Raw genomic sequence first — 15,020 nt, 5'->3', positions numbered from 1 at the left:
TTCATACTTGATACATTTGTATATACTAGTACCCTTTAATTCTTTTGTCTGGCATACAATGACCTGACTATCATGATGCGTGTGAAATTGTCACTGTAAACGTTAAGATCACTGATACGTGTGAATGTGTAAACTTTGTTGTCATGGTCAGTGAGTGAGTTGGATTTCACCCCGACATTCCAGCAATATCGTGGCTGGGTATAGAAGAAATTGGCTTCACACATTGTACCCATGTGGGGAATCGAACACAGGCCTCAGCGTGACAGGCGAACGCTTTAACCACTAGGCTACCCCACCGTCCCTTATCATCGTTAACATCATGATCACTGAAACGTGTGAAATTGTAAACTATGTTGTCACAATAATATGAGTAGTGCCAAACGTCATGACTTTTGTCCTTTAAGGGGTAAGCCATATACATGTACGTTACTAAGAGGTTATGCCGATGAAACGTGTCCATCGTAAACATATCCAAAGACCCGTTTACTGTCGGCACCGTTGCCATCACAACAAAACACGGTACTACCTGAAACCAGATCGACACATACACCCAGACGTGGCAACATGCGTATGTGTTGTAAAAAAGGAAAGAGACGGTCACAAACAAATGCATTGGCTCACAGTTTTAAATAAAGAAATATCTGGTTTTGTTGCTAAAAGAATAGCTAATTACGAAGTATAACCAAACCCCCCGCCACCGCACACACCCCCAACCCCACACACATTCCCTATTCATAACGAGTCCGTGTTCGCGGAATGTAAATCCCATCTGTCGACCGTACATGTACGCATTTGCCTGTGACCGTTTGTTTTATCAACACGTTCCCGTGGGTTTTCTTAACGACGCTTTTGAAATCAGCATTACCAAAGGAGAATTCGTAGCACTTTATCAGCGAGTGGTGTACATATCAGATTTAAAGCGGATGCAAATCCAAATAATGGGAGTGGTGGCGGGGATCTCACAGCTGCCCCAACGCCACGTTTGAACACAGCAACAACTGTAGGCCGGGATCTGCACTTGTGTTTAGGCATTTCTATTGGACAAGATGCGTCACGTGGTTTATATATATGGTTATACCTCGGAAAACAACAACGAACGCCAACTGTTTCTCTGAATCAGAATAACTATCAACTCATAACAGAATAGACGTTTCACAAGTTATCTGATGTCAGTGATGAGGCCTTAGCAGAAATAAGAGGTATGTCATCTGTTATCAAGGTTTAACTCAGACTTCGCCCTTGAGTGCACATTGTGCGACTGGTTACGAGAAGTTGTCTCGCTGCAATACTGACATGCAGTGAGTTAAATACTGCACTGCGGTCCCACGCCGCCTGCCTCCGCTGTAATCTAGGTCATGTTCTGTTCAGATCGCGTTGGCGACAGAGTATGATGGCCGAGACCACAGGACCATGCAACTAACGTAACGCAAGAAAGGAACAAGATAACAGTTCAAATATTGTTTCCTTTTTTTCAAAATTGTTGTACATCAAGCAAAAATTATTTCTTACAATTTAAACATTAAATATAAAATCAAACCCTTTCTTGAACACTGCCTAAAACGTTACTTAATGGCTGCCTGGTTCCCTCCCAAATCAAGCTGACACGCCGTGGAATACTGTTCAAAGAGGCATGAAACCAAACTCACTCACTCTGCACGATATCATGTTCGAAAAGCTGGGTAATCCTACCGTGGAGACGTGTGAATTTGAATTCTCACAATGGGAATCAGTGTTGAACAATACGGTCAAAATAGAAACATTTAAACAACCACACAAATCAAAAGTGCCTACATGGAGTTATCGTAAAATAAGGCGTGTATCATTAACTTTGAGCCTAAATCTGCTGTTATTTATACTACTTATATTATGAGTGGCTCGGTCGAGTCAAACCCCGGTCCGACGACACGTCAGCAAATATTTCCACAGTCTGATTCAGGCACGATAGCGATAACAAATTCCAGTGAGTCCTGTAATGGGAAAGACTTCCGCCCGTACAACCCCCGTACACACCGTGGAAGATCAGCTTGAGCATTTCCAGTCTTCATCTTGGCGAAATAATCTTGTGTTACCTGAGCTAAACGGCGAACTAGGAAAACACTGGGATGAATCCGAACGTCTGGTGCGTGAATTATGAAGACGCAACTCGAGATGACGAAAATCATATAACGAGGGCACACAATATTTACAGTAAAAAGAAGAATCCACCTGCGATTGTGATTGTAATAACAAAAGACAGGAATGATGTGCTCCGTAAATCGAAAGAAGGACAAGGGCGAGTCACGGAGGATCTCCTAGCATTATACCAACGTGAAGATCCGGGGTAGAATAGGTCTTCACCAACCCATACTGCCGTAAAGGGCGGCTATGCTTGTCGTAAGAGGCGACTAACGGGATCAAGTAGTCAGGCTTGCTGATTTGGTTGGTGCATGTCATCGTATCCTAATTGCGTGGATCGATGCTAATGATGTCACCAGAGACCACATAATAGATTATTATATATTATATGGTCTCTGATGTCACTCACTGGATAGTCTGGTCCAGATTCGATTATTTTCAGACCGCCGTCATTGATTGGAATATTGCAGAGAACTACGAATGCAAAGAAGATTTAGCACAACTGATTAATCGTCTGTGGAAAGGTTTATCAACACGATCGAAGGAACCATACTGTAATATGTGTGTCAGTTAGTAACAGTCGATCTACTATGACAACAGCTGCACAACGAAGAGAACCCGCTTGCAGTGAGATGTGCCTCATCGTGAACCCACGTGTTTACTTTTTGGAGCCGGAAGTGGGAATACAAGGGAGATCACTCCAACCACTACACCGGCCTACAACAACGAGTCATGAGGAGACGGCCTAGGCCAAACACAGCTGAGCAAACTTTCATGCAATATAGAAGGATTATATAAATTCACATCTGATCTGCATTTTAAAGACTTCCTCAGTGAGTATGACATTATGTGAAACTTTTGTTCCGAAACAATGTGATTTCACATAACTGTGCCGGGAGACTTTACTGCGAGAATGAAAGATAGCCTTGATGACATACCCAGTGATAATACAGTAAACTACGGTTATAACGAACACGCTTATAACGAACTGGCGGATATAACGAACTTACTTTTTAGTCCCGACGATTTGCTGTTATTATGCTGTATACATGCTTATAACGAACTACGGTTATAACGAACTAAAAATAATAGTCCATTTGAGTTCGTTATAACCGTAGTTTACTGTACTAGTATTAGATATGCTGTTGACAATTCTGATTATCCGAGTGATAATTTTAATATCCCCAAATCAACAAAGATAACAAAACGCATAAGAAATATGATTTATAGCTTGCATACTTCTGTTGTACGTGTAGCATACACACATTGAATGGCAAGCTCTTAAAGGGGCACTGATCTAACGCAATTCCCCGGGACTGGTTGTTGCCTTTGTTATTGTTTTATCCCAGTGAGTACCCGGATGTATAGCAGAAATCTAGACTAGTTCGCGACCTCTGCTGCGCCATTCGTAAGCGCATTAGTCACTTTTATGGGTAGTAATAAGGGCGTATGGTCACATTGATCAACAAAATGAAATACAGATTTCGAGATAATAAGGAAATGTAGGTATATTTGTGGGTAGCATCGGTAATGGTGACGAAATTTTGATAAGTCACTTGCTTGGTAATTTTGCGATTTTCGTTTACACTATTTTGACTTGCAACACAAAGTAATTATTTCACCCAATCATTGCTTTTTTATAGTGTGTATATTTTTTTCGGGTCAAAATGTGTAACATTTTCAAATTTATTAAACGCCTAAATATTCAGTTATTTTACAAAGTGACTGAAAAAACATTCCATCTGTATTATTATGATAACGAATTCCAAACCTTTTGATGTTCAATGTCATCACCAAGAGACTGAAAATGTTACGTTGTAAAGTACATTTCTATGTTGTTTAGTTTCTAATCCTACATAATAATCTGTTGTGATGTTTTTATGCCCTTTTGATTGTCTTAATCAATTTTAGTCAGTCTGAAAAATGTCCCAACCAAGACGTAAAGGAACAAGAACGAATCGGTTCAATGCTACAGCGAATGAAGGAAAAAAAATGCAAATACCATAATTACAACCTACCAACTTTATGTGTATAAATTTTAGGCAGCTTCCTTGTTCGAGGAATGTATCCGTGAATATCCACACAAAGGAACAATATCCCACTCGTCTGCAGCTGTACAAAGAAACTTATTCGATGTCACGTGTCTCTGTAACAATCAATTTTTTTAAAACATATATATCGTTTCGGGATATTATAACCCGTGTTCGTTTCTCAACTGATCACCTAGATTGTTTCAGGTGTTTCATATAGGTGTCAAGTCTCAAGGGTCGGCTGAGAAAGCCCACGTGACAACTATTCCTAAATATTCCCACGGTTCCTAAAAAATCCATTGTGATAGATAACAATGAGCAATCAATCACCATATTATTAGGTAACCCTTTGAACAAAGTATGTTGTTTTTACATAGACACTTCACGCCATGATATGAGTGTATTCCCTTTGTTTTAGTAAACTTAGACGTGTAAACACTCCCTTTTGACATATCCACTGTGCAAGATAACAGTGATTAATCAATCAACGTATTTTCTGTTAATCCTTTGATGACTAGGAACGATCTGTTGATATACAAAAAAAAGTAAATCAACTGATCATTCACCTCTTCCTGGGCTGCCACGTGCATATTACATAACACACATTTCATCTCACTTCAAACCTGGATTTAGATTGAATAATTACCCCAGACACAATAAATGCCAAATGGGAACCTTTGTCGGGTAATCTAAGTGGTGCTACCACTAATTGTACCTGTAATAAATTCATTAACTGAGCATCAAGTGAATGACGACAAATACACAAGTGTAGGGTTATACGAGAAAAAGTGGATGACAACAAGGGAGTAGTAATCGTATTATCGACGCAAGCCGAAATCCGAAAATGCTTTCACTGCATGGATACTTTTTTTAGTATCAAACTATAACCATCTGGGGTATTTCCAAATGACGACATCCGATGAGCTCCGCTGTTCTTTTTTTCTGTTTGTTTAGGCTGAAGAAATTAATTAACATGCGCCCTTTGTCGAAATCTTTATAGATCACAGTTAACCAATCAGTGTTTATGCAAAAATTCGTAAAACAAATATTGCCTCCAGCTTCCAAGTTTATTTAGCTGTCCTTGCAGACGGTAGCCCAGTCTCTGGTCACGCTCAGTTGCGTTGGGTATCATCCGGGTACTCACGGGGGAAAAAACAATAACAAAGGCAACAACCAGTCCGGGGAATTGCGTTAGATCAGTGCCCCTTTAATTCAGTGATACCCCGGGATACTGCTGGTCAGTTTACTTGTGTTACAATGGACAAAGTGTAGTGGATTTGATTTTATCATCCAAAACTGGCTCCCACAGGAGATATAGCTTGGATGAGATCAAGCGATATCTACACTGTAGATATCGTTGCAATGAAATAACATCAAAATGCTTTGCAGACCATTGTGACGTCACTGGTTACCATGACGTCACATTCAAATGACATCACTAATGGCTCTGCTACTGAAGCTGTTAGCAGTACTTTTTACACTGAAGACACTGCTAATTATTGTCTACAAATGGAAAAAGTTGGAAGAATGATGTTGGATGATAAATAAAATCTCACACTCGTGTCTTTTGATATCAAATATATCAACACTTGATGAAAGTGGCAAAAATCCTCGGCAAGCCTCGGAATTTTTCCACTTTTATCAACTCGTGTTGATATATTTGATATAAAAAAACACTTGTGATTCTCTATATTGCTAATTCGGGGCTGTTTACTCACTTTCAAAGCTCATATAGTTTAAAGCTTGCAGACCTCTGTTGTACTTATGCAGGGATGAGAATGGATATTATCTTTGCAACGTCCTTGCGTGGATCAATGCTCATGATGTCAATCACTGGATTGTCTGGTCCAGACTTGATTATTAACAGACCGCCGTCATATAGCTTGAATATTATTGAGTGCAGTGTTAAACAACAAACCAACCAAATCTTTGAAATGGAGCGTGGTCCATAATTTGGGGGTGTTAAGGGGGAAGCAATGAGATTTTATCAAATTTGTGGTCACTAAAATTCGCAGACATTCTCGGATCTGCAGAAGATTCTCACCCCTGCTTAAGGCATACACACATTGAATGGCAGGCTCTTCGGTGATACTGTGGAGTGGATAACATTAGTGCTGGTTCTGGCTGTTTACTCACTTTGCTGATTCGGGGATTCATCATAGAGATGAATCAACCCATTTCCCATTGTTCTATTTAAAAAAACAACACATGACCTCAGATACACGAAATCTCAATGATATTTCTACAGTTAATCATGTAAACCATGACAGTACACAGTGGAGTATGTATGAGTGGAATGAGGATAATCAACAACAGTTTCTAAACAATTTCCGACCCGTGAAGATTCCGGGGTAGAATAGATCTTCAGCAACCCATGCTTGCTGTAAAAGGCAACTATGCTTGTCGTTAAAGGCGACTAAGGGGATCGGTAGGTCAGACTTGCTGACTTGGATGATGCATGTCATCGATCCCGATTGCGTGGATTGATGCTCATGATATTAATCACTGGATTGTCTGGTCCAGACTCAATCATTTACAGACAGCCGTCATATAGCTGGAATATTGCTGAGTGCGGCGTTAAACAATTAACAACAAACCAAACCAACTAAACAATTTCGAAGAACTATTTTTCGCAAAGTATGAAGAACTTGTGTCTCTGAGTGCAGGGGATATAGATAACACGATCAGGGGAATGACAGAAATGTAGCAATCACTATGAGGGTTTTTAAGTCTAGTAGTTACATTATGACAACAAAGCAGCCTCCATTGTGGGATGAAGAGTGGTGACTATTAAACAAAGAAACTTTGCAGCTTTAAGAGTGAGTGAGTGAGTATGGTTTTACGCCGCTTTTAGCAATATTCCAGCAATATCACGGCAGGGGACATCAGAAATGGGCTTCTCACATTGTACCCATGTCGGGAATCAAACCCGGGTCTTTGGCATGACGAGCGAACGTGTTAACCACTAGGCTACCTGACCACCCCGGCAGCTTTAAGAGCTCACCAAGACTATGGAGAGGACATTGAGTTCTGCATAGATTGTGTAAGTCTTAATTCTCTTCTAATAAAGAAAATTATGAGAAACAAGGGAATAAGCTGGTTACTGAGAGACACAACCCCAAGTTTTTTTGGAAAACATTTTAAAAATGTAGATGTGCCTCAGGAATATTAAATGTTGTTACCCCAGACCAGTGGCTTGTACATTTTCAAAATGTTCTCAGTATTGAGAAACACATTGATTGTGTTATAACTCTCAGAGTAACTGATATACATGATGCGGATCCAGATTTATCTAACACAGATATGATGATATGTGATGATTTAAATGCCATTCACTGATGAGGAAGTCCTTATGTTTTTGCACAATTTAATTAAAAGTAAGTCACCAGGGTCTGGCAGTATTGTAAGTGAGTTTGTGAAATCATTGAGACATTAAACTGCACCTATCTTTAACAGAATTTTCAACAGAATCCTTCACACTGCAGTTTTTCTTGAGGAGTGGGGAAAGAGCATAATATGTACCGTATTCAAGGGAGGTAATGTGGATGAACCAAATAATTTACAGGGGAATTGACACTATATGTAACATATTGACTTCCACTCTGGACCAACGCCTCCAGTCCTGGGGTGACAATAAGAATGTATTAAGTAAACATAGGCAGGTTTTAGACCAGAATATTCCACAACAGACCAATATTTAGTCTTAAAGCTACTTTACACAAGTACATCTCAAAGACCAAGGGAAGATTTTACTGCATCTTTATTGACGTTTTGAAGGCTTTGGACAGAGTAAACCACAACATTCTTTTAAGAAGCCGAAATGGTTTGGGAATAAATTGGAACTTTCTACAATTACAAGCACTTATTGTACTCTAACTTGTCATGTGTTGGAATGGAGGATTGTCTTTCTGATTATTTCCCTTGTAGTGATGTTGGGAGTGAGTGAGTACAGTATTCCAGTTATATCACTGCGTGTCAGCTGAATGAAGGAGGAAAGCCCAAAGTGATGAGTGAGTGAGTTAAAATTTAACGTCACATCGGCAGTATTTCAGCCATATAGTGACGAGAACATTATAATTAATAAATTTAGACGAATAAAAACCTGTCATCAACGGACAGTATAAATAACTAGACTATCACAGTTTAGAAGTAAAACTAGCTGCGTGAACAATTAAAAAAGAATAACCTATGATTCAACAATACATTATAAAAACCAGCAACCAAAGCCCGAAGTGATGAGTGATGTTGGGAAAAAATGCTGGTCAAGGCATATTCCTTGTGAGTGAGTGAGTGAGTTAATATTTAAAGTCACATATTCCTTAGTACAGACGATGTATCCTTTGTTGCGAACAGTGCCTTACAGCTGTAGCTGTAGCTATAAAAGGAAAAAAATATTCTTGAACATTTTTGTGTATCCACTAAAATGGAAGTTAATCTAAACAAAACTAAAATTATCGTGTTTCGGTGAGTTGGAATATTGAAAAGTTATGAAAAATGGTATTTCAAAGGAAAAATAGAAGTTGTGAATTTTTATAAATATTTAAGAACTGTTTTCATCACCAAGTGGTTGTGGAGTAAGGCCTTCAGCTCAAGCAAACAAATCAATCGGATTCATCAACTACTACCTAAAGAAAAATGGGTACCTGTCCTTCAAGTTGCCTTTAAAATATTTGACCGTGGTGTCATTCTGATCTTATGTTATGGAGCTCAAGTTTTGGGAACAGTGTACATCAAATTAATTGAAAGTATCGAAACAAAATATCCTTCTGTAAATGGTATCTTCGTCTCCCTAAGAATACACCATCTTCCCTAGGCGAGGGAATTAACTGACTGTAAAAGTCAAGTTTCCAACCTTGCCAAACTAGGTTTTCTGGTACCTTCTATGTCCCTCCTATTGACCAATCAGATTGCACCTGTCATATCACTTGCATTTGTTTCAAACAAAATGGCGGCGCCAGTCAAGATAATCTGATCAATAATCAAAATCTGTCTTGTAATAAAGCGGGTCTTACTTTGCAAAGTGCATCAAATCACGTGAGCCCCTTGATTAAAAATATGATTTTTTTAAAAAGATTTGGAAAATATCTGTTGACACAGAGTTTGCGGTACACATGTTTTTCAAATCCTGCAATCGACTTATATCTGCAGTTTACTAACCAGATGTCGATTTTGTTACAATATTTTGATTGGACAATGCATATACTCGTTAGTCCAGTCAAAATATAACTACATAATTCCTGCCTAGTTTGGCAAGGGTGGAAACTGGACTTTAATAGTCAGTTAACTCCCTTGTGTCGGGAATATGAGAATACACCTAATATTAGAGTACTTGGGGAGTGTGGCAGATGAAATAATTTCTGTTTAATTGTAAACTTGGAAGACACAATTACACTCCCCATAATAAACGATTTTGCAATTTCTGTTTGTCCAAAAACTTTAAATATATTGAAGAGGAATACCATGTGACGTTGACATGTGAAGGATATGCCACTATATGAAGAAAGTATCTCTTGCCATATTACACTGAATGTCCATCTGTAATATAATTCACACAGCTAATGCTAACAAATGATAATCTTGTCCTTAATAATATGTGTTTTTACTTAGCAAACAGCTACAAATTAAGAAATACCTAATACCTTTTTGTCATGTTTGTCATGAATGAAACATATATATATGTATATTATATGTACATGTTGTATGTATACATATATGTGTATATATAATTGTGTGTATTTATCTCTAGCATTTTTATCATGCTATATTAATGTATTATGTATGTATTATGGGCCGATGACCTTGTTACTGAAATATTTTGTCTTGTCATGTTTGAAAATATGAGGCCTTTCATAAAATGGTTTCACCAAATGTTTGGTAGTTGGGTCATTTATGCAAAATAGCTAGGTTAGGCCATCGTCACCCTTCAATTGTTATGTCACTGAATAAGGGGGGAGGGCTTGCTGCACCTGTTTCACTGACCCATGAAGATCCGGGTTAGAATAGATTTTCAGCAACCCATACTTGCCGTAAAAGGCGACTATGCTTGTCGGAGGAGGAGACTAACGGGATCTGGTGGTCAGACTCACTGACTTGGTTGAAACATAACATTGATCCCAATTGCATGGATCGATGCTCATGATATTAATCACTGGCTTGCCTGGTCCAGACTCAATTATTTACAGACCACTGTCATTTCCCTGGAATAATGTTGAGTGCGTTAAACAACAAACAAACAAACAAACAAACAAACAAACAAACAAACAAACCCGTTTTACTCGAAGATGCCACAACAGAGCGGCAATGTGACATTTTTTCCAATGTACTCTTCAAATGACATAGACACATATCCATTTATTGGTTAACCCAAAACGTCTAGAATGCTTTTTATTCATGTGGATGATAGGTGGTCCTTATTGTAGATAAACACAAGAAGGTTTCAAAAGATGTATGACATGTTTTGTTGATTATAAGCATAATGCCTTGCAACATTTCTACTGATACTGACCATGTCTGTTTCAGGTAAATGCAAAGACAAAGTACATGAACATACCCCAGTACCACAGGAACAATGAGCCTTGATTCACAAGTATCACAAGAAAGTGAAGGGGGGGAGCTTGCCAATGAGGCCAAAACGAAAATGCCTGCCATGAGAATCACCAAACTCAAGCTCAGTGGCAGAAATTATTCTTCAAAAGAAGAAAGCACTGAGGAGGCTGAAACGTTCATTAATGCCATCATGACGAAAGTATCCCGAAATCCTGTTGAAGAAAAGGTTGTTTCTTCATCTGTATCTGGCACACTTCAACGCCTTCCAGGAAAGTTTTTGATGAAGATCTTCTATGTCAGCCGAACCAGTCCCCCGTCTAAGCTGTTACAAACAGTTGGTACATTCTTTGCCAGTGAAGATGGTATAGACCAACGTTTACATTCAGATATGCACATAGATATTATTCTATTTCTTGTTAGACATATCTACTCTTCTGGGTCAGATTCCTCTGTCTATTTCCCGGAAATATTTGCACTAACATCTGGACGAAACCATTCACTCCTAAAAGAACATGTATGCGATGAAGAATTCCCAATTAAATGTGCCAGACGTGTTTTGAAATTCAATTTGAAGTCCTTATCCTCCAAACATATCAGTGGGCCCACCTCATCATCAGCACTATCCTACCGACCTGATGAAGGAACAATGATCACCTTCTGGGATTATCTGGGTCAAATTACAACATCAATCAAGATGCCACTCAAAAACGACGCTTCCCTCTATTCGTTGAATAGTTTTCAAACTAAGAGAGGCACGCCATGCAAGGTATCTATGATTGTAGGAGATACCTATATCAAAATATCTCGTCAAATGAGTCTGAAAGATATAGCCATCATGCTTTATCGTCTTTCTCATATCACAAGAGGTAGGCGATCCAAAACATACCCAGACAATAAGGTTGAGACTGATGACGTCAATTTTGCTGTATTTAGTCAAGTGAAGGTAGAAAAGAAATTGAAAACAGTGGAAAAAATGAATACAGCGTTGAAAGAGAGACTAACCTCTCATCTCAAAAACCCAGAACAGAGTCTTAATCTACGGTTGTCCCATCGTAATCTGGACGAATGGAATGATGCAAACAAATTTATCCTCAAGATGAAGACACCACACAGACCCAGACTTCGGCGGTTGAAAGCATGGGACAATGATCCACCAAGACTTGATGAGCTAATGCAAGTAGTTAGAGATGCGACAGACTCATCTGAATATGATCAGGTTATTGACAGGCTGTTTGTGGAGTTTTTCAGTTCTGACAAAGATAAAATTAGGAAGAAAAGATTCCCCTTGCTGACGTTTTTGGAAGGCCATTGTTCAACAGCGCAAGGCTTGTCCATGTTCTGCTACTGTGGAAAATGGCTGAAGATTGAGAACGAGTACATGGTGAATCTAGAAGACCAGTTCAGCCAAGTTGAGCTGCACAACCGCCTGAGTGAAAATATCCTTTCGTTGCCATGGACTTGCGTTAGTGATGAAGAGAAGATGCCCACACGACAACAAACATTTGAAGGGGGATTGTTTTTAAGGTGGATGAAGCAAATTTTGCATAAAGACTCAAACCTGGATGACTTTAACATGAAGGCTGGGCAAAACACATTTGAAGATGTAAAGATGGATGACTATATGGAGAAGCCTAGTATAAGCTTTGAGGAGAGAGCCAGGCAACTTTTCTACAAGATGCTTTGCCAACAGGCCGAAGAACACTACAATGAAGGTTACATCCTGTATGATCAACTGGTCTCTGACAACACTTCGGGATATCTCCTTGGGGACAGGATCTTTGTTTTCGGCCAGAAGAACATAGAGTTGTATGACATCCTCTACTACACTCAGGAGAAGACCTATCTCATTCACGTCAAGGAGGGTTTTGGGAATTCTACCAGAGATGCATGCTCACAAATCCGCATTTCTGCTGAGTTTGTGTTCAGATACCTTCTTTGCAATAACAGCTTTGATATCCTGGCAAGTTACTGGTCACGTCTCACAAAGGGAGGGGGGAAATATCGTCAAGTTGTGAGAGACAGGTACCTGAAACTTGGAGAGGATGGTTTTTATCAACTTTTTAAGAGGAATGAGATAATCTTTGTACTGGCATACAGGGATGCCAAGATCACAACCAACAACGATTCCTTTGTTCCATATCCAAAAGAACGACTTTCTAGAAGATTTGGGGATGACCTTAAACTAGTAACTGAAAAATTACTGGCATGCAATTACCTGAAAGAAATACATGGACAACCTGCAGTTACTGACAAAGTGTTCACAACAGTAGAGCAAGCAAGGGAGGAGATTCAACTGACGTCCAAGAAGGATGCCCAAGCTGCGTTCAACATACTGAAAGAAACCATGTCCAGCCATTCATCATTCATCGCCAAGATGGAGGTTGTGCATCTGTTCAGTCACTTCAGAACCTTCGTCACAGCTGGTAAAAGACTCAGCCTAAAGATGTGTCGTCTCCAAACGTCTTTTGAATGATAGAATGAATTCAGGCAATCTATATCAAAACAGATGGGAGTAGACCATTCAAAGAACTAGACAATACAAAAAGTTCAAAATAAAACTGTCTCCGGTGCCCCCAAGAAGAGCTTTACTTGTTACCTCTACAGAGTCTAGAATCCGTTTCAAAGTACTTTGTTTGACTTACGACTGCCTCCTTTCAGCTGACCCAGTGTGCTTGTCTGATAGTGTTATCTTCTGATCAGAAAATTTGAAGCTTTAAAATATCACCAAACCAAAACTGAAATATTTTGGCCACAGAGCATTCAACAATACAGATCCGGCTCTCTGGGACTTTCAGCCGTTCACATCAAGATTTCTGCATCACTAGACTGTTTCAAGCCAGAACTCAAACATACCTGTTCAGAAAATATTATTGACAATGTTTGTCAGTCATGAATATGTCTCGTTGTAGCACTTAGAGCATACGCCATACGTCTGGAACTGGCTCTTTAGAAAAACACTTTATTATTGCTATGTTTGTTTTGTTTCCTATGATATCAGCTGTAGTGATATGTCACACTGTCATGCCGTTTTGAAGATACATGAATTTGCTATTTATAAAGTAGATACTTATATTTCATGGAATATGAACTATGAATCTGGATTCCAGCTGGAGAACAAACAACAGTTATGAAAAACAGTAATTTGGCCTCCGTTTTTGCAGAACTTGTTATCTGGTCATACTGGATGTCCTGACAAAAAGTAAAGTCAGTGAATGTTTGAACACAGCAATCTTTGTCCTTTAATTTCTCTCACGAAACAGCTGACCCGTGAAGATCCGGGTTAAAATAGGTCTTTAGCAACTGAGACTGATCCAGACCGCCGTCATAAACTGGAATATTGCTGATTGTGGCGTTAGACAACAAACAAAGATAAGATTATACAGAGGATACATCCTTCAAAGGATTATTAACAGTACACCCCTCCCCCACCCCCAACCACCCACCCCCACCCCTTCATCCGAGGGAGTTACGAAGCGTTTGAAACTAGTCTGAGTCACCTTTGCTGACCTAGCCATAGCGACATGTAACCGAAAATTGAAGATGACACCAGGTGTTCACAATAAGAGGAAGCATGTCCTGCCAAGCTGGTAGCACCCGCCACTCAAACAATTTGCAGGAACATGTACGGAAAGGCGGCATTTAAATAAGTCAGAAAATCAAGTGAAACCTTTCATAGAATGTGTGATGGAAGGAGTGGAATGAACTTATTAAAAATAAAACGCTTATGGAATGAGGATCACTAAACTTAGGACCAGTGACCTATTCAAGTAGAAAATAGAGCAAAAAAAAGAGCCTCAAAGCTACGTGACGAGAACAGGTCGCCTAATCCCATCAAAATAAAAAACGTCCCTGATTCATTTTGTAAGACACTTACATGTCTTCCTGAAAAGTTTTCCCTGAACATTGTTTGTTTGTTTGTTTTTTAACGCCACACTCAGCTATATGACGGCGGTCTGTAAATAATCATGACATGCATCAACCAAGTCAGCGAGCCTTACCACTCGATCCTGTTAGTCGCCTTTTACGACAAGCATTGTCACCTTTTACCGCAAGCATGTGTTGCTGAAGACCATTCTACCCCGGAATCTTAACAGGTCGTCAGGAATAGATTCGCAGGGTTCCTTGCATGTTTTACAGCACGAAGCTTTGCTAGTTTGACAGGGAAGGTCATATCTCCCTCTCCAGTCATGGGGGACATCTACAGCTATTGACTAGACAGATGCACAGAAATTCAGAGGTCAGTATCCTGGGACAGAATGATTAGGTTAGATAATCCTGAGTGCATCTATGAACTTATGTTTTGGAGGGACAATGTTTCCCCCCTGAACT

At 39.4% G+C, this 15,020-nt stretch overlaps 1 protein-coding gene across 2 annotated transcripts; it reads left to right on the top strand.

The window, feature by feature from the left end:
- Positions 1-1,113: 1,113 nt before the first annotated feature.
- Positions 1,114-13,801, top strand: LOC139445011 (uncharacterized). Of its 2 annotated transcripts, none has more exons than XM_071226070.1 (2): positions 1,114-1,199; positions 10,665-13,801. In XM_071226070.1, the coding sequence occupies exon 2, from the start codon at positions 10,714-10,716 to the stop codon at positions 13,162-13,164; it is 2,451 nt and encodes an 816-aa protein (XP_071082171.1). In that variant the 5' UTR covers positions 1,114-1,199; positions 10,665-10,713; the 3' UTR covers positions 13,165-13,801. The 2 variants fall into 2 exon arrangements, with proteins under 2 accessions (XP_071082171.1, XP_071082172.1); XM_071226071.1 differs by lacking the exon at positions 1,114-1,199 and adding an exon at positions 8,080-8,155.
- The last annotated feature ends 1,219 nt before the right edge of the window (positions 13,802-15,020 follow it).

The sequence above is a fragment of the Haliotis cracherodii genome, unplaced genomic scaffold (assembly GCF_022045235.1).
Source record: "Haliotis cracherodii isolate W230 unplaced genomic scaffold, xgHalCrac1.p SCAF_6, whole genome shotgun sequence".
Lineage (NCBI taxonomy): Eukaryota > Metazoa > Mollusca > Gastropoda > Lepetellida > Haliotidae > Haliotis > Haliotis cracherodii.
This window is presented reverse-complemented; position numbering and strand designations above follow the sequence as displayed.